This window comes from Paroedura picta, chromosome 2 (assembly GCF_049243985.1).
Source record: "Paroedura picta isolate Pp20150507F chromosome 2, Ppicta_v3.0, whole genome shotgun sequence".
In the NCBI taxonomy this organism is placed as follows: Eukaryota; Metazoa; Chordata; class Lepidosauria; order Squamata; family Gekkonidae; genus Paroedura; species Paroedura picta.
In genome coordinates, this window is record NC_135370.1 from 24,522,082 (window position 1) to 24,546,786 (window position 24,705).

General features: G+C 46.6%; 1 protein-coding gene across 4 annotated transcripts in view; it reads right to left on the bottom strand.

The window, feature by feature from the left end:
• The window catches only part of STAT4 (signal transducer and activator of transcription 4), a 54,902-nt gene extending 31,054 nt beyond the window's left edge, over positions 1 to 23,848 (bottom strand). For 2 of the 4 annotated variants that reach the window (XM_077319486.1, XM_077319484.1), the window contains exons 1-6: positions 23,723 to 23,848; positions 19,058 to 19,186; positions 16,756 to 16,900; positions 9,115 to 9,213; positions 4,176 to 4,268; positions 2,840 to 2,918 (exon numbers count right to left, since the gene is read on the bottom strand). In XM_077319486.1, coding sequence (XP_077175601.1) covers positions 2,840 to 2,918; positions 4,176 to 4,268; positions 9,115 to 9,213; positions 16,756 to 16,900; positions 19,058 to 19,185 — 544 coding nt within the window. In that variant the 5' untranslated portion in view covers position 19,186; positions 23,723 to 23,848. Of the gene's footprint in view, positions 1 to 2,839; positions 2,919 to 4,175; positions 4,269 to 9,114; positions 9,214 to 16,755; positions 16,901 to 19,057; positions 19,187 to 23,722 lie in introns of those variants that run through there. The other 2 variants (XM_077319485.1, XM_077319487.1) reach the window with 2 other exon arrangements.
• Positions 23,849 to 24,705: the final 857 nt, after the last annotated feature.

Here is a 24,705-nt window from a genome sequence, read left to right on the forward strand (position 1 = left end):
TGAGATGAGGAACCACCAAAGATGCCTCTGTAGAGGAAGGCAACGGCAAACCAGGTCTGTTTCTCAGATCTCAGAAGCTAAGCAGGGTCGGTACTTGGGTGAGGGATCCCCAAGGAAGGCTCTGTAGAGGAAGGCAATAGCAAAGCGTGTTTGTTTCTAGATCTCAGAAGCTAAGCAGGATCGCTATTTGTGTGAGAAGCCACCAAAGAAAACTCTGTAGAGGAAGGCAATGGCAAACCACCTCTGCTTCTCAGATCTCAGAAACTAAGCCAGACGGGTACTTGGATGAGGGACCACCAAGGAAGGCTCTGCAGAGGAAGGCAATAGCAAACCGTGTTTGTTTCTAGATCTCAGAAGCTAAGCACGATCACTATTTGCATGAAAAGCCACCAAGGAAGACTCTGTAGAAGAAGGCAATGGCAAACCACCTCTGCTTCTCAGATCTCAGAAACTAAGCCAGACGGGTACTTGGATGAGGGACCACCAAGGAAGGCTCTGCAGAGGAAGGCAATGGCAAACTATCTCTGCTTCAAAAAAATTGGAAGCTAAGCAGGGTCAGTACTTGGATGGGAGCCCACCAAGGAAAGACTCTGAAGAGGAAGGAAATGACAAACCAACTCTGCCCCTCACTTGATTTGGAAAATCTCTGGGGTCATCATAAATTGGTGGCCTTGAACATCCTTTGCCGGGGGTTGCCATTAGTCAGTTGCAACTTGATGGCACTTAAGTATATGTGGGGTATGGAGTCGATACTTTCCTAAGAGACCTTTCCTAAGATGAAGCTGGGTTATTTTACTTCTTGAAGGAGTCTCAAGCTAGCTTCCAAAAACCTTCCCATCCTCTCCCCATAACAGACATTCCGTGAAGTAGTTGAGACTGAGAGAGCTCTGAGAGAACTGGGACTGGCCCAAGGTCACTCAGGGGGCTGCACGTAGAGGAGCGGAAAATTAAACCCAGTTCTCCAGATTAGAGGCTGCCACTCTTAACCACAACACCAACCTGGTTTGTAACCACTGCACAAAGTGTGTGCACATGCACAGATACATAGGGAAGGGAAGGCACCAGGGTTGAGCTGATCTCATCAGATCTTCAAAGCTCGGCAGGATCAGTAATGGGTAGAGGGACCTTGCTGAAGTCAACGTAAGTTGGTTGTATGCCCACTCCCTATTGGGGGCATATCCTCCACTGAGCTTCAATCAGGTAGGGTGTGCATTGTCCACACACCAACCCAATATTATTGTGGCTACAGATTAGTTAGAATTATAGAATCATAGAATCATAGAGTTGGAAGGGACCTCCTGGGTCATCTATTCCAACCCCCTGCACTAGGCAGGACACTCACATCCCAATCGCTCATCCACTGTAACCTGCCACCCCCTTGAGCCTTCACAGAATCATCCTCTCCATCAGATGGCTATTCAGCCCCTGTTTAAAAATTTCCAAAGATGGAGAACCCACCACCTCCCGAGGAAGCCTGTTCCACTGAGGAACCACTAGTTCATTTATTTAAAATATTTTAAAGCTGCCTTTCCATCCACAGTTGGGTTCCTGCCATGGCAAACAATAAAAACATTAGCAGAAGATTTAAAAGCCACATATAAACTTATAAAAACTAAATAAAAGACTAATCATAGTCATCAAACACCAACGAGGGAATGCCTTACAAAATAAAAAGACTCCATCTTCTGGTGGAAGATAATAATAGAAGGAATTCCCTGGGAGAGAATTCCATCATTTGGGTAAAATGACCATGATTGCCACCCCTCTAGCCTGAGAAGGTGGGGGAGCCCGAAGGAGGCCTCTAAAGATGACCAGAGTGGCCATATAGCAGGGGTAGTCAACCTGTGGTCCTCCAGCTAACCATGGACTACAGTTCCCATGAGACCCTGCCAGCATTTTGCTGGCAGGGGCTCATGGGAATTGTAGTCCATGGACATCTGGAGGACCACAGGTTGACTACCCCTGCCATATAGGGTAAGTAGACAATCCTTCAGGAGTAATGAAAAAGCTGGTTAGAAATACCCAAAACTACATAATGTCTACTGTGATACAAGGCTTAAGAGTGTTGGGCTGGGGACACTGAGGTCCGACTTACAAGGGAAGCTGTTAAGTATTGTCTGCTCAGACTGGCAGCTGGTCAGTATTGTTTGCTCAGCATTCACAATTGTTGGCCTTGTTTAAAAACGCAAAGGAATAGCGAAGCACTGGCTGCTTAAAGAATAAATGGCTTTGTAGAGACGAAAAACAACTTTTTAAAGAAGAGAGAGAATCCCAACAGTCTGATGGCTTTAACAGGTTTTTTTGTTCCAATTTTAATTATTATGCTTTAATATAGAAATGAACTCTTATTTTTAAGAACCGTAGATGATGGAATATGTTGGAACTGCCCTGAGCCGGCCTGCTGGGTGGGGTGGCATAGAAATGTCATAATCATAAACTAACAAACAAACAATAACGACTAACTGTTCTGGAGGCAAGCAGGGAGGAAGTGGGCTCAGAGGAGCAGGAAGTCTCCAATTCAGCCAATCAGGATACAGGAAGAGATTATTGAAAAATACCGGGAAATTCCTAATCTGGATATGCTAACTGCCCTGTAGGATAGTCTTCGTAAGCTGTTGAATAATGCACACTGCACATCTTGCATATTCCAACAAAAATAACCCCCAAGTTTCATGTATTTCCCTGAACACACCTGCATTCTCACCCTCTGAAAAAGGAAGGATTCCCAGATGCTTCCCACAGCCATCTCACAAAAACACTTACTCCAGTTTCATGTGCCTCATCTAACCATTTTCCTTGACATTTTGCATGTGTATGTTTTGGGGCGGGGGAAGCTTACCCATGCTCTGCAATGTTTTATAGCGGAAGTCAAACTCTTCTTGCAAATCTTCCAGGTATTTGACATCCTGGTCGGTCATCTGTATTTCAAATCAAAAATTATTTTCTTAACAAAGGGATGCAACTCTGAGACCCATTGTGCACAGAAGCAGCCACGGTGGGCTGTTGCCGGACATTGCATCGGGGCAGCATGCCCTGGTGCTTCCTGCTTATGCACAGGAGAGGGAATCTCCCAGCATACATGGACTGCCCCAGCATAGCACACACGCATGCACGCGCAAAATCCCAGGGCTGGAAAGCCTGGTATGCTGCCCAGAGCTGGCAACAGGGGGGGAAGCGGGGTGCATGGGGCCCCCACTGCATGATGTCGGGGAGTGGCATGCTGCTCTCCCACCAAGGTCGGGGTGGGGGGATTCCCCGGCCAGCTCCACATCTCTGCGGAGCTGACAGGGGTGTGCGGTGTCCCTGCAGGGACACCATAGGTTGGGGGAAGAGCCGGGCCTTTGGGCCAATTATGCATGGCGCTGGCCCAACCTAGCCCCTGCTGGTGCCGCGGGCCTTCCAGGGCACTGTGCCAGGCCAGGGTTGGGATGGTGACAGCATTATGCGCAATTGGGTCTGTCCTGCTGCCGCCACCCCAGATTATCTGCTCCGTGCATAATCGGTCTGAGCCAGGCAATGGGACACTCAGGGCAGGAAGTTCTGCTGCTGACTCTTGCTCCGTCCCAGGGTTAGTGCCCCAGGCTCACTGCCCCATAAAACAGAGAGAGAACCTAATACCTCTTACATGCCTAATACTAACATTCTATGCAGACTTCAGCGCACTTTGCAACCTCATTTTACTGTGTGAAATGGCAAAATCCACTTGCCAGCAAATGCTAAAGTGGACTGAAATTGCCTTTGTGTAAGATTGGTAGAAACAGATTTAAAGATTACATCTTCTGCACTTTCCACCTAATGATTCTATAAGCCTTTTGTAGGACTGCATAAAAGGGTATGGGCTCTGGGTGGAGCGATACATCTAGAGAATGGGGCTGGTTCACACAGGGGGAGGCATTTTTCTGCAGATAGAGTTGACCCACACACACGCACCCTGTGTGAGCCAGGGAGAGGGAGATGGGCTGGCCAGTGAGGGGGTACAAAACAGGTACCCTCACAAGTTTTACAAGGCTCTGCTTGTACATGCATGACCCAAGATTAACGACTCATAGCATCAAAGCTCCATAGTCCACCTTTTCCAGCTCCTCAGAACAATCTGATGCAGACGTATAGCGAGCCCCTAGAAGCATCTCAGTAGGGAATTCTGGGTCCCCAGAGAAGATCACCCCATAACTTGCCTGGGCACTGTTCTTAATAGCCGACACCTTATGCTCTGTGTTCCTTTGTCGTTCCAATACCAAGGGGCTTTGTAATGACTTTTCCAGTGGTCCCTAAGGAGAATTTCACAGGTCAGTGTTGAAATAGGCATGTCTGCTATGTACAAAGACAGTTTCTGCTACAATCACCAACATTTTTCTGCTGATTTTGCTAATTTGATCCAACCATGAGCTCTTTATAATATCCAGCGTTAAAGGTATCCCCTGTGCAAGCACCGGGTCATGTCTGACCCTTGGGGTGATGCCCTCTAGTGTTTTCATGGCAGACTCATTACGGGGTGGTTTGCCAGTGCCTTCCCCAGTCATTACCGTTTACCCCCCAGCAAGCTGGGTACTCATTTTACTGACCTTGGAAGGATGGAAGGCTGAGTCAACCTTGAGCCGGCTGCTGGGATTGAACTCCCAGCCTCATGGGCAGAGCTTCAGACTGCATGTCGGCTGCCTTACCACTCTGCGCCACAAGAGGCTCTTTTATCCAGTGTTAGCCCCCCAATATATATATATATATATTTAAAAAGCCCTGGGCATCAAAACTTTCTTTACACCTGAATAAACATTTTTCACATCTTTGTATTTTCTGCTCGATTTGTTTCTCATGAGATTGTATCCACAGTAGAAATAGAATGAAACATTTTTTTTTGTATTTTCATTCTTAATGTCTCTAATTACACATTTAGGGAGGTAATTATCAAAGTATAAGGAACGCCAGAAGTGCTATAAAATCATTTTGTTGAATACCCCTCGGACCCATTATGCATACAGCCTTTGGCAGAGATTGCCAAGATAAAAGATGAGCAAAAACTCCTGGGTTTTTTTGTGTGAACATTTCTAAGTAACGTCCCCTTTATGGTGTTTCTTCTTAAGCCAATACATTCACCTATCCTCATTCACTGAGATCAGATTAGCTGGAAGAAGACCTTGAAGGGGGAAGCAAGAAGACAATAAGATGGGCTAATGGGGTCAGCACCTGTTACGTATCCTTGTCTGTCTCCAATTGCTACTCTTAGGGCAAATTCCCCCTTCTTCTTGGAAGTTCCAGTGCCCCTCCTTCTCTCTCTCTGTTAATCATGTCATTATGACACTACTTGTATCTCCTCTTCACTATCAAGTATGTTAGTTCCCGAATAATCCTTTATCTACACTTCAATCAGGTCATTAATCTTTGCTGCATTTTCCTCTTCCTGCAACCTGCAGTATGGCCCCTCTATGCTCAACGCAAAGACTGAATCCAGAACATTGTAGCATTCTCATGGGTGATGGTGTGTGTGTGTGTCCTGGTTTTAATTGCATTCATGCTACCTATAGCATGCAACTCAGCATGTTGTCATGGTCAGGGTGTCAGACTAGCATCGTGGGAGACTCAGGTTCGAATCTTCCCTCTGCCATGACAGCTCTCTGGCTGACTCTGGGACAGTCCCTCTTCCTCTGAATATAATTCAGCTCACAGGACTGTAGCGAGAATAAAATGGAGGAAGATTAACATCTGGGAGACCCAGCTTCGAATCCCCACTTGAGCCATGGAAGCTCACTGGGTGACCTTGGGCCAGTCACACTCTCAGTGTAACCTACCTCACAGGGTTGTTGTAAGGATAAAACGGAAGAGGGGGATGTTATAAGCCACCTTGGGTCCCTATTTAGAAAAAAATTGGGGTGTAAAGGAAGGAAACGAAGAAATAATATGGAAAAGATTGATGCCTACATCTGTTCATGAGCCCATTATAAATATACTGAGCTGCCATTTCTCAGTTTCTCACAGATGCATGTCTGGTTTGTGAAGAGGCTTCCGCCTTTCTGAAATTACACTTTCTACTAGCATAGTCAAGCGGTGTAACTTGGGAAGGAAGCCAAGAAGAAATATGCTAACACCTTGCTTTTGAGGTAACAGCACTTGTGTTTATGTGTGTATATGGGGGGGTGTTTCAAAACCACGGAACTAAAAGGCCTCGGTCGTTGCCGTAAATTTTTCTCAGAAAAAAATATCAAAAAACTATAACAGCTTCATAGATATAAGAAGTTACATGGTGTAAAACAGGGGTAGTCAAACTGCGGCCCTCCAGATGTCCATGGACTACAATTCCCAGAAGCCCCTGCCAGCATTCGCTGGCAGGGGCTTCTGGGAATTGTGGTCCATGGACATCTGGAGGGCCACAGTTTGACTACCCCTGGTGCAAAATGACACCGCAGTCTGGATCCAAAGACTTGCCAGAGATTTGGGCATGTCAGTGGGACTTTGGGATCTTCCCTCTCTGTCCCAAAGTATACTCTGCTTTTGAAACTCCCCTCAGTTCCAAAGAGCTGTCGCATGGGGTCCCTAATGTTGGAGAAGTGAAAGTCCATTAAAGTTCTCTCAAGCATACGGCACTAAGCCCCGCAGGGGTCTGTATCCAGACCTGTGGGATATATATATATTTATGCAACAAGCTATTTATGGCACGCAGAAACATAGCTGACGCCCCATATCTGTTCCACAGACGGGGTTCATTTTAGCGCATTCCTGACAGGCAGAAAGCGAATGCTACATCTTTCCTCGTAGCTGCCAGTGGGCAGCTATGAGCAGAACAAGAACCACAGCAACAGAAAGGTGGCACTCAATGTGGAAACCACAAGGTTTGATTAATAGTTTCCCAGAAGTACTGATTTCCAGTTATTTCACTGTCAAGGGCAATTCAAGAAACCCAACAGCTCTGAGAAAAGAAGTGCGAAAATGGAAACAGAAACACAGAACTGGATTCACATCTAAAGTCTACACATCTGCATCTAATGCACATCTGCATGTCCTGGGGGTACAATTCTAAGAAAGTCTGCTCAGAATAAATCATTATTTATTCATTGCAGCTTTTCCCCAGGAAAATGCTCCTATGACTAAATACAAGAACCTAAGAAGAGCCCTGTTAGATCCGACTAGTGGTTCATCTAGTCCAGCATCCTGTCTCACACAGGGGCCAACCAGCAAAATACAGGGCAGAGAGGCCGAGGCCTTCCTCAGAACATCAGAAGAACCCTGCTGGCTCAGACTAGTGGTCCATCCAGTCCAGTATTTTGTCTCACATAAAGGCCAACCAGTTTATCTAGAGGACCAACAACAGGGCAGAGATGCTGAGGCCTTCCTAAGAACTTCAGAAGAGCCCTGCTAGATCAGACCAGTGGTCCATCTAGTCAGCATCCTGTCTCACTCACTGGCCAGTCAGTTCCTCTTGAGGGCCAACAATGGGGCAGAGAAGCTGATGTTCCTGAGAACATCAGAACAGTCCTGCTGGATCAAACCAGTGGTCCACTTAGTGTTACACAGAGGCCAACCAGTTCCTCTGGAGAGCCAACAACAGGACAGAGAGGCCGAGGCCTTCCTAAGAACAGAAGAAGAACCCTGCTGGATCAGAACAGTGGACGATCTAATCCAGCATCTTGTCTCGCTCAGTGGCCAACCAGCTCCTCTGAAGGGTCAACAACAGGCCACAGAAGCCATGTCTTTCCTAAGAAGAAGAAGAAGAAGAAGAAGAAGAGTTGGTTCTTATATGCCGCTTTTCCCTACCCGAAGGAGGCTCAAAGCGGCTTACAGTCGCCTTCCCATTCCTCTCTCCACAACAGACACCCTGTGGAGTGGGTGAGGCTGAGAGAGCACTGATATCACTGCCCGGTCAGAACAGTTTTATCAGTGCCGTGGCGAGCCCAAGGTCACCCAGCTGGTTGCATGTGGGGGAGTGCAGAATCGAACCTGGCATGCCAGATTACAAGTCCGCACTCCTAACCACTACACCAAACTGGCTCTAAGAACATCAGAAGAGCTCTGCTGGATCAGACCAACTGGATCAGGCCAAGCAGTTCCTCTGGAGGACGAACAACAGCATGTAAAGACTGAGGCAATCCCGTGAAGTTGCTTTCTGGCTCTGTGATTAGAAGATTAGTGCCTCTGAATGTGGAGGTTCCCCTCAGCCACCATGGCTAATAATACTGATCCTCCATGAATCTATTAAACTTGTATATTCCTATAGACATCACTACATCATCTGGCAGCAAATTCCATATTTGAGTCACTCGGTCAAGCAGTATTTAATTTTGTTCGTCCTGAACCTACTTCATTAGATGCCCTCGTGTTCGAGTATTTTGGGAGAGGGACAGAAAGTTCCCCATCGTCAGCTCTCTCCATGCCATGCATAATTTTATAAACTTCTATCACCTGCCTCCCATTGTCTCTTTTCTAAACAGAAAAGTCCCAGAATCTTTGGCCTTTCCTCCTTGGGAAGGGGCTCCACCTGCCTCCTCGTCTTCATTGCTTTTCCATCTCTGCAATGTCTTTTATGAGATAAGAAGATGACCAGAACTTTGTTGTAAGCCATTTGACCTGGTTTGCCATATTTCAATTGGGTATTTTATATGACTGTTAAGTATCTGTTTTTTTTTTTAATCCCCCTTGGAAACCCCTTTCAGAAAAAAGGACATTTTTTTGAAAAGTGTTCACTGTACTCACAAAAATTATTAAGAAAGATCTAAAAAGTCTTTAAACCAATGTTAAGATCCTTAACCTACAATGATCTACCCTTCAATAATACTTAGTTCTTTGCATACTACATAATTTATTTACTTCATTTACACCCTGCCTTATTCCCCAATGGTGACACCAAGCAGTCCCAATCGCTCTCTTTTCTTTAATGTTATTCTCACAACACTCCTGTGAGGTAGGAGAGGCTGAGGAAAGGTAACCGGCCATCCAGTGGGCTTCCACAGATTCAAACTCGGGTGTCCTAAATTCTAGGCCGACGCAGTATATACATGCAGGTTTTTTTCTCTTCGTAATGCAACAGAAACTGTTTTGTTCACTAACATGATTTCGCTGGCACTATGGCCTCTTCAATTAAGGAAAAATATATATATTAGCAATTAAAAAACCTCCAAACAGAATTACCTGTAAAGGCATATTTGCTGTAGCCAATACTCGTCTTTCTTCTCGTAAGCAGTCTGAAACCACTAAAGCTATATGCATGGGGTTGCTCTGATATTTACCCTAAAAAAAAAGAAGAATATTTTAAAAATTTATTTTGAACTTTTTAAAACTACATGATCTAAACAGACACGTATTTCTGCTGGTCAATGCATATTCTTGCTGTGGCGGGAGCACCCATAAAATGGCTGACACAAAGCAGCTTCTGCAGGGGGTTGAACCAACTGCAAAATGGTTGCCTCAGTTTACCTTCTGTCCTGCAGTGAATATCCAGTGGCCAATCAGAAGACTTGATGTCAAAAACCTTACCTGGCCCCACCCACTTTCTCAAAACACTTGGTAGGTGCTGTAAACGTTTGAGCTGAGTTCATGATTTAAAACTTGTTGAATCATCGTAGCATATAAAAGTGGAGGGTACTTCTGACAACATGCTGTCCCTCTGACTGGCCCTCCAAGGAGGGCTCTTCCAACTCTTCCACAGCTAGAGATAGCAGTAATGGGCCTAATCCAAAAAATGTTAGTTATGATTTTAAAAGGCAAATGCCATTTTGGGTCGTATCAACAGGGGCATCACATCGAAATCACAAGATGTCATAGTCTCATTGTATACGGCACTGGTCAGACCACACCTGGAGTACTGTGTGCAGTTCTGGAGGCCTCACTTCAAGAAGGACGTAGATAAAATTGAAAGGGTACAGAGGAGAGCGACGAGGATGATCTGGGGCCAAGGCACCAAGCCCTATGAAGATAGGTTGAGGGACTTGGGAATGTTCAGCTTGGAGAAAAGGAGGTTGAGAGGGGACATGATAGCCCTCTTTAAGTATTTGAAAGGTTGTCACTTGGAGGAGGGCAGGATGCTGTTTCTGTTGGCTGCAGAGGAGAGGACATGCAGTAATGGGTTTAAACTACAAGTACAACGATATAGGCTAGATATCAGGAAAAAATTTTTCACAGTCAGAGTAGTTCAGCAGTGGAATAGGCTGCCTAAGGAGGTGGTGAGCTCCCCCTCACTGGCAGTCTTCAAGCAAAGGTTGGATACACACTTTTCTTGGATGCTTTAGGATGCTTAGGGCTGATCCTGCATTGAGCAGGGGGTTGGACTAGATGGCCTGTTTGGCCCCTTCCAACTCTATGATTCTATGATTAACTTCCATTGACAGATCAAGGGGTAGCTGTGTTAGTCTGTCTGTAGTAGTCTTTCTTAACCAGGCTTTCGTGAAACCCTGTGGTTTCTCGGAAGCCCTGGAAGGGTTTCCAAAAGGGGAGGGGGGGAGATTATATTTTTATAGATTTTAAAAAATTGTTAAACATTTATCGGGTGACATGACCATGTATGATCATGTTGACTCGCCCTCCCCTCCCAAAATGGCCAATGAAGGCATGTCCACAGCTATGCTTCCCAAACATATTCTGCACGCCTGTACCACTTCTGGGGTTTCTTGAAGCCTGGAAGATGTTTCAGGGGTTTCTCAATGGGAAAAAAAGTTGAGAAAGGCTGGTTGTTAGTAACAGAAAACAGCCAGAGTCCAGTAACACCTTAAAGACTAACAACACTTGTGGCAGGATGGGAGCTTTTAGGAGCCACTGCTAACTTCTTCAGATGCGGCTGGTGTGCCATTCTAGGCTACTATGCCTTGTCAACGCATGCAGGCGATGATAATAAATCAACTGTTGCATACTTGCCAGTGCCTGATGCTTTTCCTTTCCCCAGGAGGTTCCAGGAAACCCAGAGGCAATAGCAAGGTCATAAACAAAGCAGAAGTGGCAAACCAGTGTTCTGTCCAAGATCAAGGAAACAGGGAGGACCAGAATTCAAGGTCAACAAGCAAGGCAAGGAATCAGGGTACACAGATCTCTCTCTCTCTCTTTCTGAAAAACAAGGCTAGCATACAAGGCAGAAAACGTTGTTTACCAAAGAGCTTGGCGGGCAGAGCAGTAGTAATGGAAGTTGCTTCCGCAGATTGGCTCTGCCCACACCTTTGTTTTTATTGCCTTAATTACTGAAATCCAGGTGTTCTCCATTCATTGAGGGTGTGATCCTGCAGCAACACAGTGTCAGGAGCCAAGACCAAACGGTGCTTTGCTAATAGCCTGGCATTCCTGCATCTCTCCTGAGCTGTACATCTTACCTTTCATCTGCAACACTCTGCTAGGTCAGGAGACCCCAGAACTGATTCCCATCCCTGTGTACCCTGTCGGAAAGAACAACCCTCATTCTCTAGGGCTAGGCTTCTTTTGCTGGTTCTGCCTCTAAATCCAGCTGCTCAGACAGGCATTCCGCTGGTACAACTCCTGATTCCTCCATCTCCTCATCCTAAGAGGAAGAGACAGCTGGCTGACTCATGACAACTAGGATGTAAGTACATCCATCCTTATATTCAGATTTTAGATACTGAATGACAATAAACTTCCACTCTTCAAGATATAAGGATGGACTTACATTTTAACTGTATTGGAAGAAGTGAGCAGTGACTCACAGAAGCCCCTGCCCTGCCACAAATCTTGGCCTATTCTGCACACAGTAGATAATGCACTTTCAATGCACTTTAGAAGTAGATTTTCCTGTTCTGCACAGGAAAATCCACCTGCCAAAGCACATTGAAAATGCATTATCCTATGTGTGCAGAATGGGCCCTTGTTAGTTTTTAAAGTGATGCTGGAATCTGGCTCTTTCCACTGACAGCAAGGAGATTTTAAGTTTATCTCTGATTCATTTGTTTCAGCATGTCTTGGTCCTAGCTGGATCAAAGCCTGACAGAAAACAAAATAGCGGTGCAACTTTTCCTGCTACTAAGCAACCACAATAATTAATTAGATCATTTATACAGCATCCATAAGTATGCAATGTCAAGATAAAAATAGATGTGGAACAGACAGCAATACATTATCCATACCTTTAATTCAAAGAACTCTGTAGTTTTTTAAAAAGCTAGATTTGTGTCCATCAGCAACTTACAGGGCAATAAGATGTTCAGGGTGTAAAGCTTTCGATAGTTAAAGCTGGACGAAGTGCAGAGGAGGGCAACCAAGATGATAAGGGGGTTGGGGAAACACATTCAGAGGCACTCATCCTCTGAATCCCAGAACCAGGAAGCAACATTAGGGGAAGGCCCCAGCCTCTATGCCCTGTTGCTGGCTCACCAAAGTAACTGGTTGGCCACTTTGTGAGGGAGGATGCTGGAATATATGGACCACCGGTCTGATCCAACAGGGCTCTTCTGATGTTCTTCGGAAGGCCTCGGCCTCTCTGCCCTGTTGTTGGCCCTTCAGAGGGACTGGTTGGCCACTGTGGGAGACAGGAGGCTGGACCAGATGGACCACTGGCTGATCTAGCAGGGCTCTTCTGATGTTCTTCGGAAGGCCTCAGCCTCTCTCCCCTGTCGCTGGTCCTCCAGAGGAACTGGCTGGCCACTTAGTGAGGGAGGATGCTGGGCTATATGGACCCCTGGCCTGATCCAGCAGGGCTCCCTTCATGCAATGCCTGAGCTTTGTGTTTTGATAGATCACATCCTAAAACTCTTGCTAGTTCAGGACTCAAATCTAGCTGTTCAGCTGCAAACCAACAGGGGTTCCTTCTGAAACTTTTTCTTCCCTTTGACCGTTTATGCACTGGGAACTTTCACTGCCCCAGCTCTCATGCAGGAGCACAAATCAAGGGCAGATGAGGTGCACCGGGCCAAATGCTCACCCGTGTGGATGCAGGGAGAGGTGGAGCAACCTGCCACGAATAAAACTCCAGCCTGCAGCGTGGCATGAAACCTCCAGTGCATAAATGGTCTTTGAGAGACTCTGTCCTCACCACTCACAGGTATTTAGAATTATTCTATCTAGGTCAGCCAGAGGAAGTGGAGTCAAAACCTCACACGCAGGCCTTGCATTGCTCTTAACGCTGCCTTTCCCCTAGCCACTTCCTCAAGAGCACTACAGCACACAGGTTCACGGAAGAACAAACTACCAGGGCAATTATTTTTATCTGTGTGGCAGAACAAAAACTTTTTTTGGCATTGGAATTCACACTTCCTGCCCTCAGGTGTCAGAATCCTCAGGTTTTCTGCCATTGTCTTCATTCTATATGGATGGATTCCATGCCTGATAGTGATGCTTTGACCTGTCTTGCCCTGATGTAACACAGATGCTCTGGTTTGACACCCCAAGGTTGTATCCTGTAATCATGTTTTACAACTTCCTATCCTTCCCACACATTCCTAACCCTCCCTGTTGTAGCGCCCCTTAGTTCCCAGGTCCGATGTCCCGAATAGCCAACTGATCATCTCTGTTTTGTCTCCTTTGAACTGCACCTGGCTTGCATTCCCATTGTGGGGTTGGGAGAAACAAACCCCTATATGGTAAAAAGCCAGTTTGGTGTAGTGGTCAGGAGTGCAGACTTCTAATCTGGCATCGAATCTTCTAATCTGGCATGCCAGGTTCGATTCTGCGCTCCCCCACATGCAGCCAGCTGGGTGACCTCGGGCTCACCACGGCACTGATAAAACTGTTCTGACCAGGCAGTGATGTCAGGGCTCTCTCAGCCTCACCCACCTCACAGGGTGTCTGTTGTGGGGAGAGGAAGGGAAGGCGAATGTAAGCCGCTTTGAGCCTCCTTCGGGTAGGGAAAAGCGGCATATAAGAACCAACTCTTCTTCTTCTTCTATATTGTTTGTTCCATGCTTTTTTCCTCAGTCCTGACTTTGCCTTTGTTGTAGACTCTTTCATTTTCTTATAATAAAGAAACTTTTTGTGTCATGAAGTTACTTCTTTAGAAATTGAAGTTCTCACATCAGGGAAACCATTTCTACATTACCCACTTGTTGTGATGCTACAGCACATTGCATTACAACCCGGGTTGGCACATACGGGGGTCTCTGGACTCAGCCAGGGCAGCACCGCTAAGGCTTATGGACTGTGTTTCCCAAAGGACAGAGACCCACCTTGTTCCTCCCTGTGGATCAGGAATGACAAACAAGCTGCTTTTCCCCAGCTATTTGTTGACCATTCCTCATCTTGTCCTTGAGAGAAATCAGACAGAAAGGAGGTGCGACCTGCACGTCAAAAATGAATTCCTATACATTGGGAAATGGAATCTCAATTTAAAGCACATCTTGGGTTCATGGGAAACAGGAAACCGTCCTTGGTTTGAGCTGAAAGTCACAGAGAGTCCTATAACTAGAAAGGACCTGAAGGCCTTCTTGTCTAGGGGTCCCCAAACATTTTCTCCTCACAACAACCCTGTGAGGTAGGCTAGGCTGAGATTGACTGGCCCAAGGTCACCCAATGAGCTTCCATGGCATGTCAGCATTTGAACCTGGGCTTGCCAGACACTAGACTGCCAGACTTAGGCACTACACCCACTGGCTCCCCATATGTGGATGATGCCCATTTTAAACTAGACTATGGTTATGCTTGCTGTCAGAATGCAGCCCATTAGTTTCCACAGGCAAAGGGTTAGATATGGATACTCCTTTCCCTGTGCTTCTCGGAGAAACCTTGTCCTGTAAGAAGGCGTGGAACAGAGCAGAGCAGAGCAGAAGAATCTGAAATGTGGGCTATCTCCAGTAAGAATTTTCTTCCCCTTGGCAACAGCTATTAACGGCAGGGGCTTAAAGTTGGAGGTGGTTCCGTCCCATAAGAGGGCTCTGCTACACGTATGTGTTTGGATTGCCCCCAATTTCATTAACAGCAAGGGGTTGTTCTTTGATTTAACTTCCCTCTAAGGTCCAACTGGATATGATAAATGGAGGTTAGATGGGTTTGAAGAGAAATGACAATTTCTTCTCTAGTTAAGGACTGTTAGCAGTTACATGGAAACCCCATGTCCAGGGGTAGTATACCTTTTTTAAAAGTTGCTGGGCGAAAGATTATTGGGCTTTGGCCCCAATAATCTGCTTTTCAGGGGCCAAAACCTAATGCGATTAGACAGACCTCTGGTTTAGTTGCATTATATCTGCCAGTACATTTTGTTTTTATTCTTCATCTGAATCTAACTAGACCAGAGGCAGGAATGATGAGCTCTCCCTGAATAGGTCATTTTCTGGATTTCATACTGTTCTTTCACCTTAAAAGGGGGGAATTCAGAACCTTTTCTTCCATAAGCGGAGAAGTGGCCCCACGATGTGTGTTATTTTAGCCAGAAAATGATCTCTAACTTAGGATCCCTGCAGCTTCAAGCAAATTGGAAACTCTCCTCTGTGAATATCCCTAACACCATTTTTGCTCCTTATATTTGGGAAACAGCCTCCTGGGAGGAGACTGTCCAGGGCCCTGTCCGTCCAGGTCCACCCTGATTGGCCCTCCCCTTCCAGCTCCCTCCCTCCCTCCTTGCCTGCTAACAGCGCCATTGACTCCAGACAGGGCTTTGCTGCCGAACGGGAGGCTGGGCCGCAGAGATGCTGCCGATGGGTAGGAGTCAGGGGGAAGGCTTTCCAACCTCCCTTTGGTGGCAAAGCCCTGTCAGTGGCTCATAGAGCCAGTGACAGGGCTTTGCCGCCAAAGAGAGGCTGCCCCGGGAGGGGGGGAGAGGGGGGGCTGCAAAACCCTGTTGCCAGATTGCAGAGGGGCTCACAGCCGGGAGGGGCCTTCCCCTATCCCTTTCACAGCCCATTTTTAAAATGGGCTTTGCTACTAGTATATATATATGACCCTTTGGAACACAAAATGCCTTTCCTATATTCTTCTTAGTTTGAACCTCAGGTCTAAGATTTCATAGCTATGTCCCTTGGAAAATTCAAAAAGCAGCGGATCCCGCTTCATTGTCCCTCTAAAACACATTGGGCAAACAAGCCAGTCCTTACAACAAAAAATAAATGGACATAAGTCTGACAGTAGAAATCACAACATTCAAAAACGAGTGGGACAACATTTTAACCTTCCAGGAGGTTTGGTGGCTGACCTAAGAGTCACAGTTCTCTTACAAAGGGATTTCAAAGGGAGATTGGAAAGACAGAATGCTGAATTGCAACTGATCACAAAGCTCAAGGCAATGCATCCTCCTGGACTGAATCAAGACCTAGGTTTCCTGTCTCATTACCAATGCTGATTTCTCCACATCTGCTACCCCTCTGCATATCACAGCTAATCCATTCACACCATCAATTGTCATTCGGCAACTGAAATCACTCCTCTCACCAAGATATAAGAGCCAATGGACTCACATTTGAACTGTATCCGAAGAAGTGAGCAGTGATTCATGAAATCTCCTCCCCTGCCACAAATTTTTTATAATTTTTACAGTGTTCCTGGATTCTTATGAATTCCTACTTCTACAAACAAACATGGTTACCCATCTTGATCCGTCTCTAAAGCAGAGTTTCCATTTATTAGAGATGCCAAATATTAACAACACCCCAAACAGGATGAATGGAATGACCACAGGAACTATCAGTTGCACAAATTGGTCATCTGGATGGATGTGGTATAGACTGAAGCCCTTGCTTTGTATGGACTGCAATAAATCTCTTTCTGCACAACCAGTTCTCATAATTAACTCCGGTGAGGCAGGCTCCCAGTGAAAACCAAAAGATCAGTTTGTCTGAGTTTATTGCTAATGCCATAAGACTCTTTGGCCTTCCTCTGCGAGCTCCTGACAAGGGGTTCAGGGAATCATCTCACCTGTAGAAGTTTCCTGATTCTCTTCAAGTTGTGTATCAAGAGGAGGTTCTTCTCTTGGGAAACACGGTCTAAATGTTCATCCAGCTTGATGAACAAGTTCTGCAAGAGGATCGCTGCTGTGGGTTCGTTGTTATATGCGGACTCCCTGTGCAAGACCAGAACAGTGAACAAAACATGAACAGGAAAGGGGGAAAGAATGAATGCATGATCCAGTAAAGATGGGTCTGTCTGTTGCAGCAGAAAACAGCACCCTAAAGAGCACACAAGAGTATACTAGAATTTGTGGCAGGGGAGGAACTTTTCTAATTCACTGCAATCATTTCTTCAGGCACAGCTACCTTTATTAGATTTTTAGACTGCCCTCCCAGCGAGCTGGCTCAGGGTGGTGTACACAAATGCAAAATATATACAATTAGGGGCCAAGCCCGTTGCATTCAGGAATACAACAGGTGCTAGATTGGGGGTGGGGGGTGGAAGAACTGGAGGGTTGAACCAGAGCTTCTAGATACTACTTTGACACTGTCACAACCACACCACACAAGACGCATAAAAGATATGGAAAGTTCCATATGTACAAAATGCACAAAAATCCCCTGAAACAGAATTTTGAAAATATACATAATGAAGACCCGGATTGTAACATATACGGATAATGTACCATGCTTCTTATAAGCTAGCCCATTTTATTTATTCCTATGAAGTAGTCAGTATATGATTGTTCTTTCTTCTGGTTGCCTCTGTTGGCAGCTAGAAGGAAGAGACCATCCTCTTGATATCGGCCTCGATGGAGCTGTCTCCGTTTTCCTCAGAACTCCTGTCTCGAGTCATGGTGCAACCACATTATCGCTTCCGGAACCAAAAGTGCTCTGGAAATAAATACATTTGATTGTATGTGGCTATAGGCCATCACAAAACCAGGAAAAAAAGGAGAAAGTAGATCAAGACATCTAGATCAGGGGTCGCCAACCCCTGGTCCGCACCCCGGTACCGGGCCATGAAGGCCTCGGTGCCGGGCCGCCAGCAACCGTACCTGCCTCTTCCCTCCCCCACCCACGCTGCGAGAAGCTCGCCAGGCATGCGCATTAGCGCCCCCTGCTGGCAAAAACGCACATGCGCGGCTATTCTGCGCATGCGCGTTAGCTCCCCCTGCTGGTGAAAATGTGCATGCGCACGGCCAGGCCAGCAGCTTTCCCTCAACCCCAGAGGCAGTCCTCAACCGGAAAAAGGTTGGGGACCGCTAATCTAGATAACAAAAATATGTATATCTAAAACATTCTAAAACACTCAAAGACACAAACCATGCACCTCCAAAGCATTCTACAATGGCTACCCCCATCAAAATTTAACAAGAACAGACCTCTTTTTAAGGATGCATTTGTTACTGGGAAGATTTTCACATTGCCATTCTAAACCAGAATCAAACACTGGAATTAAGATTGGAGGAAGGAATATAAATAATCTCCAATATGCTGACCATACTACCCACCTGTCAGAAACTAAGGAAGGCCCAGAACAGCTGATTACAAAGGTCAATGAAGGAATTAAGACAAAAGTAATGACCACTGCAAAAAAACAACATGTTACAATCACCCTTGATGGTGAAGAGATCGAATGCGTTCAAGAATTCATTTTCCTTGCATCACAAATTGATGCGAGCGGTGATTGCAGTATCGAAATAAAACATTGAATTGCTCTGGGTCACTCAGCGATGATGAGCTTGGACCAAATATGGAAAAGCCAGGACATAAGCCTGGCTACCAAATGTAGAGTAGTTAGATCTATCATATTTCCAGTAGCCACTAATGGCTGTGAAAGTTGGATGATGAAAAAATCGGACAAGAGAAGGATCGATTCATTTGAACTCTGGTGCTGGAGAAGGCTTCTGCAGGTTCCATGGACAGCAAAAATCATGAAATACCACAGTGCATAAAGTTTGATATATCATTGGTGGGCAAAATCAGGAAACTCCGGCTGACTTGCTTTGGCCATATCATGTGATCCAACTCAATGGAGAAAGCGATTATGCTAGGATTGGTCAGTGGAAAAAAGAAATCAGGCACACAAAGGGTGTGGTGGTTGGACACGATTGGAATAGACACCAGCCAGAGTGTTGCATGGCTGAGCGGGGTGTGTGTGTGTGTGTGTGCAGGATCATGGATCATGGTGGCAGCTGTGTCATGGGATCACCAAGAGTCATACATGACAACAACAACAGAGAAGTAAACATCATAGATCGAATGCCTCCCTGAATCTCAATCCCTAAGATTCTAGCTGTGGGAAAAAGAAAGACATTGGATCTTACCAATCCTGGTTTTCAATCCACTGTGCTAACAGATGTCGGATCTCCATGGGAAATTTGTCATCGTAAATCTGGTCGATCTGCTCCAAAAATCTGGCTTCCAACCCTTGGACTTGATTCCACTGAGACATCCTGAAAACACAAAAAGCTAATTTTGATGGGATCAAAAAGATTGCCGCATAGAATTAACAACACTTTCGTTTTCCGCCTTTGACAGTGCTCGTTGGATGAGGGGAAATCAGCTTTTGCATAACAACAGCAAAGATCTGGAACCTAACCTGTGAGCTTTCAGTATATCTTTCAGTATAACTTTCTTGCGTGCTGAAAGCCTACTGTTCTGACTCTGACGTATCTCCTCAAGAGCACAGGTCACAAAAACGTTCAGCGTATTACTGTGGTTGCACCACAACTCGAGGCAGAACTACAGCTTTGGATAGGCCCACCTCAAGGCGATGGGTCCTTCCTTCCAGAACGCAATGAGGGCAATTGGAAGACCGAAGAAACTGCCCAAATCACTACAGAGAAGTGAGCTCCCTATTGCATTTTAAAAAATAACTTTTAATTAAAGCTTTTAAAAAGTAAATGCCAAGATAAAATTGAACATAGAGTGCTAAAAACTAAAGATAGGGAAAAAAAAGAATCATAGAATCATAGAGTAATAGAGTTGGAAGGGACCTCCTGGGTCATCTAGTCCAACCCGCTGCACTATGCAGGACACTCACAACCTTATCGTTCATCCACTGTCACCTGCCACCCCCTTGAGCCTTCACAGAATCAGCCTCTCCGTCAGATGGCTATCCAGCCTCTGGTTAAAATTTCCAAAGATGGAGAAAGAAGAAAAGTAGAAAAGAAAAATAAAGAAGCAGCTTCAGGTTTCCTCCACCGCAAATGTATGAACAATTCCAAACTTGACATTTACTCAAAAATTACAAACATGAAAAAAACTTCTCCCTTTTATTTCTAATATTTTTTCTCCTTTTAATCATCCAAATCCACAAATCCACACTTCATGACGAAATTCTATTCTATTTTAATTATCAATGTTTCTTTTATCTATTTTGTAATTTGATTACGGGTCTAGTCAGCCATAAATACAGACACTGTTTTTTCTCTGATCAAGGAATTAAGCTTGGCCATCTCTACATCTCATCATCCCCACCAGCTATGCCACTTGGATGTATCTTCCCATTTTCCCGTATATAATAGTCTTGGTGCTGATGTCATATATAAAAAACAAAGTTCCATGACTTTTTTCTAGCCATTAGTCCCCAAAGCACCCTGCTTTAGAACAAGGAGGGGGTGGTACTCTTACCCGATGGCAAAACACCTTGAAGAAGGAAGGACTAAGGGAAAGGAAACAGACATATCTGCCCACCAGTTCTGAGGGCCCTTCCATCTTTGATGAGTTTTGTGCTTCTTCCCCTCTGCAATCTGGAGAATAATTCCCCCACGCCCAAATATGCATCGCAGGCTGTTTTGGATGAGGGCAGAGAAACATGCATCCCATTCATGTTAGAACACATGGCAAAAATTGTTTATCTGTTTGCTTCCTGGATTTCTTCCCAGCTGGGACACAAATTGGCTTTCTTCTTTTCTCATCCATTTGCACTGGGGATTTCAAACTGGGAATCTAAGCCACCGGCTTTTGTTTTCAGCAGCACCCTCAATTCATAGAATCATAGAATCATTGAATAATAGAGTTGGAAGGGACCTCATGGGTCATCTAGTCCAACCCCCTGTACTGTGCAAGACAATTCACGTCTAAGTCAGGGGTCCCCAAACTTCTTGAGCCTCCAGGCACCTCGGGAATTCTGACATAGGGCAGTGGGCACAGTCACAAAGTGGCTGCCACAGGAGGTGGAGCAAGGTTAATCAGAATTCAATAGATTCAAGCAGGTAGCTGTGTTGTAAGAGGTTTTCTCTGGGTATCCGTCTGGTTTTGTTCATTTGCTTCTTGACTTCTTCTGGTGGGTACTTACAGTCCAAAATTTAACAAACTTAGCAAACCTTTTTGGAACAAGTACCCACCTGAAGAAGTCAAGAAGCAAATTAACAAAGCCAGAAAAATGCCAGAAAATAAATATAAATTTGACATTTCTGTTATCTTTTGGTCAAGTGACCATTCGTGTGGTTTCTCCTTCCAACCCAAGCATGCGTCATTGTGCGTATCTGTCTTTTTACATATTCTTAGAACCTTTTATGCCGTTGATGTAGCATGCTCTCCTTTGGGTAGCAGGTTCTTCTTTGCCTGAATAACAAGTTTCCACATAAGCTGCCAGAAGCAATACATACACCAGAGAACTGCTAAACTAGAAAACCAGAAAGCCATGTTTACAGCCAGAAGGAAAAGGCAATGATATTAGAAGAAGGAGAAGGAGAAGGAGAAGAAGAAGAAGAAAAGAAGAAGAAAAGAAGAAGAAGAGTTGGTTCTTATATGCCACTCTTCTCTCCCCAAAGGAGTCTCAAAGCAGCTTACAGTCGCCTTCCCTTTCCTCTCCCCACAACAGACACCCTGTGAGGTGGGTGAGGCTGAGAGAGCCCTGATATTACTGAAGAAGAAGAGTTGGTTCTTATATGCCTCTTTTCTCTACCTGAAGGAGTCTCAAAGCGGCTTACAATCACCTTCCCTTTCCTCTCCCTACAACAGACACCCTGTGAGGGAGGTGAAGCTGAGAGAGCCCAGATATTACTGCTCGGTCAGAACAGCTCTATCAGTGCTGTGGTGAGCCCAAGGTCACCCAGCTGGCTACGTGTGGGGGAGCGGGGAATCAAAACCAGCTCACTAGATTAGAAATCAGCACTCCTAACCACTACACCAAGCTGGCTCTGTTAGGCAGAACTGTGCAACACAGCTGTGGACTACCATTCAGACAAAGCAATTTACCAGCCTCTTACAATCCTTGAGCTATTTGTATAAACAGGGGTCCCCCAACATGGCGCCCACAGCTCCTCCTAGACACTCTCAAGATGCCTGTTTTTAGAAAGGCAAATGGGGCCAGATGGAGCTGCTGGCCCCTGGAGTTCTCACTGGTTGGGCAAATAAAAATTACATTATTTCTGTGGAGCCTGCCATCACAATGTTGACTTTATTCTCTCTCCAACCAGTGTGGTTTCATTGTTATGATTTCTAATCTGGATTTCCCACTCCTCCTCCACATGCAGCCAGCTGGGTGACCTTGGGCCAGTCACAGTTCTCTCAGAGCTCCCTCATCCCCATCTGCCTTACCGGGTGACTGTTGTGGGAGAGGTGATTGTCAGCCGCTTTGAGACTGGTTAGTAAAAAGCAGGATACAAACATTCTTTTTGAATTAAAGAGGTGGAGGCTCCATTCCTTTGGCAGGTACCAAACAGAGAAAAATGCCACAGTTCCACTTGGTCTGAGCAGGCGATGACAAACCAAGAAAAGGATTTTGGGCTTGGAGAAGACAGTTGAGTGAAAATATCAACTCAAAGTCCCTGAGGTGGACATATTTTGCAGTAATGCGGACAGTTGTGATATCACAAAAAAGATAGGGGAAATGCAGAAGCCTTTTAGCTGAGGTATAAAAAACCGCAAACGAGTGGTGACACAACAGAAAGCTACAAAATTGTGCACGGCATAGAAAGAGCGGATGGAAAAAAAGGTTCAGAAATCTGGAAAGTCTCTCTGCTGAACTGGCAGGCAAGAGGTTCCAGAGACGGAATGAGGGGGAAAGGAAGTGTAACTTCCCACAACCAGGCCGTTAACCTGTGGAACTGCCTGCCACTGGCTGAGATAGATTTGAGAAGGGGCCATTTGCCACCCTTGCCAAAGGGTAACAGACTCAGGTGCTGGAGAAGCAGTCAAAGGAGGAGGGTAGCCACTCTTGGAAAGCTGGACAATGGGGCAGAGCTCTCCCGGAATTACAACTTATCCCGAGACTACAAAGATTGGTTCCTCCAGAGAAAACAGCCAGCTCAGAGAGCAGACTCTATGATATATGGAGGGGGGGGGGAGTGCCACCACAGATATGGCCTGAAAATGTCCAGGGATCTTCCAAGCCACAGTCCTGAGTCGCACAGAGCTTTTCCTTCTCACCTCCAGGTGGAGGTGGAGGCCTGGAGGTGTCCAGGAATGACAACTGCCCTCCGGAAGACAGAGATCTGTCTCCCTAGAGAAATGGGCTGCTCTGGAGGGCAGAGTCTGTGGCATGAAACCCTGCCCCGCCCCCCCCCCAATCGCCAGGCTTCTCCCGACCTAGAGTTGGCATCTCGGGTCGTCACAGCATTTCTGTCTGTCCTTGCCTTCTGGGGGGACCTTTGGTTTCCCCCCTCCCCTGGTGCCTTTCCCAGAGGGACAAACCTGGGAGTGAGACTGAACACGCCGGCTCGGGGACTCTGCTGGGGCTGCCAACCTCCAGGTAAGGCCTGGAGAGCATTCCAGCTGGCCATCAGTTCCCCCGGGGGAAGCGGCGGCGCTGGCGGAGGTGGTGGGCTCCCTGGCCTCCGACACCTTCTCCCCTCCCCCCTCCGACCAAGCCCAGCCTCTCTCTCCCAAATCTCCAGGGCGCTCCCATGCGGGAGCTGGCAACCCTGCGCAAGGCGTCCCTGCCTGAGCCTCGCCCGGCCCTTGAGCCCCGGAGAGGAGGCAGGAGGCGATGGACGAAGCAGGCTCCCCCTCCGGCGCCTCCCTTCCCGCCGCCCGCTTACCTGGCGAGAAGCCCCACCTGAGCCCAGCGCCCCCGAGCAGCGGCCGGCCGAGGCGCAACAACAGCAGTAAAGGAAGCGCCGCAGGCGTGCGCGGGAGGGAGGGGGGCGGTCCCGGGCAGGTCCCCTTTCCTGGGCGGCTGCTCGACTCGGAGCCGGCTCTGGGGAAGGAAGCGTGGGTGCCAGGGGGAGGGGGATTCCCTGCCAGGCTTCTCCTGCGGGGAAACCCCACACCATTTGGGGATGAAGCCTGGGGACCAGGGGACGGTCCGTCCACCTGCCCGCCCATCCATCCATCCATCCATCCATCCATCCATCCACCCACCCATCCATCCATCCATCCATCCATCCATCCATCCATCCATCCATCCACCCATCCATCCATCCATCCATCCATCCATCCATCCATCCATCCATCCATCCATCCACCCACCCACCACCCATTCATCCGCCCACCCATCCACCCACCCATCTCTCCTCCCGCCTGCCCATCCATCTATCCACCCATCCACCCGCCCGCCCATCCACTCCAGCCTGCTGTCTCCTGCCGGGCCAGCCAATTCCCCAGGAGGGCCAGCGAAACCAGTAGGAAGCCCATTGAAGCAAAATGTCAACGAAACTTAAGTGGCTAAGAGCAGGCTATAGAGTTGTTCTCTCTTGCTTCAGAGGGATGGACTAGAACCAATGGGATTAAAATTAATTCAAAAGAAATTCCGTCTAAACATCTGGAAGAAGTTCCTGACAGTTAGAGCGGTTCCTCATTGAAACAGGCTTCCTCGGGAGGTGGTGGGTTCTCCATCTTTGGAAATTTATAAGCAGAGGCTGGATCGCCATCTGACGGAGAAGCTGATTCTGTGAAGGCTCAAGGGGGTGGCAGGTGACAGTAGATGAGCGATTGGGATGTGAGTGTCCTGCATAGTGCAGGGGGGTGGACTAGATGACCCATGAGGTCCCATCCAACTCTATTATTCTATGATTGGGTTATT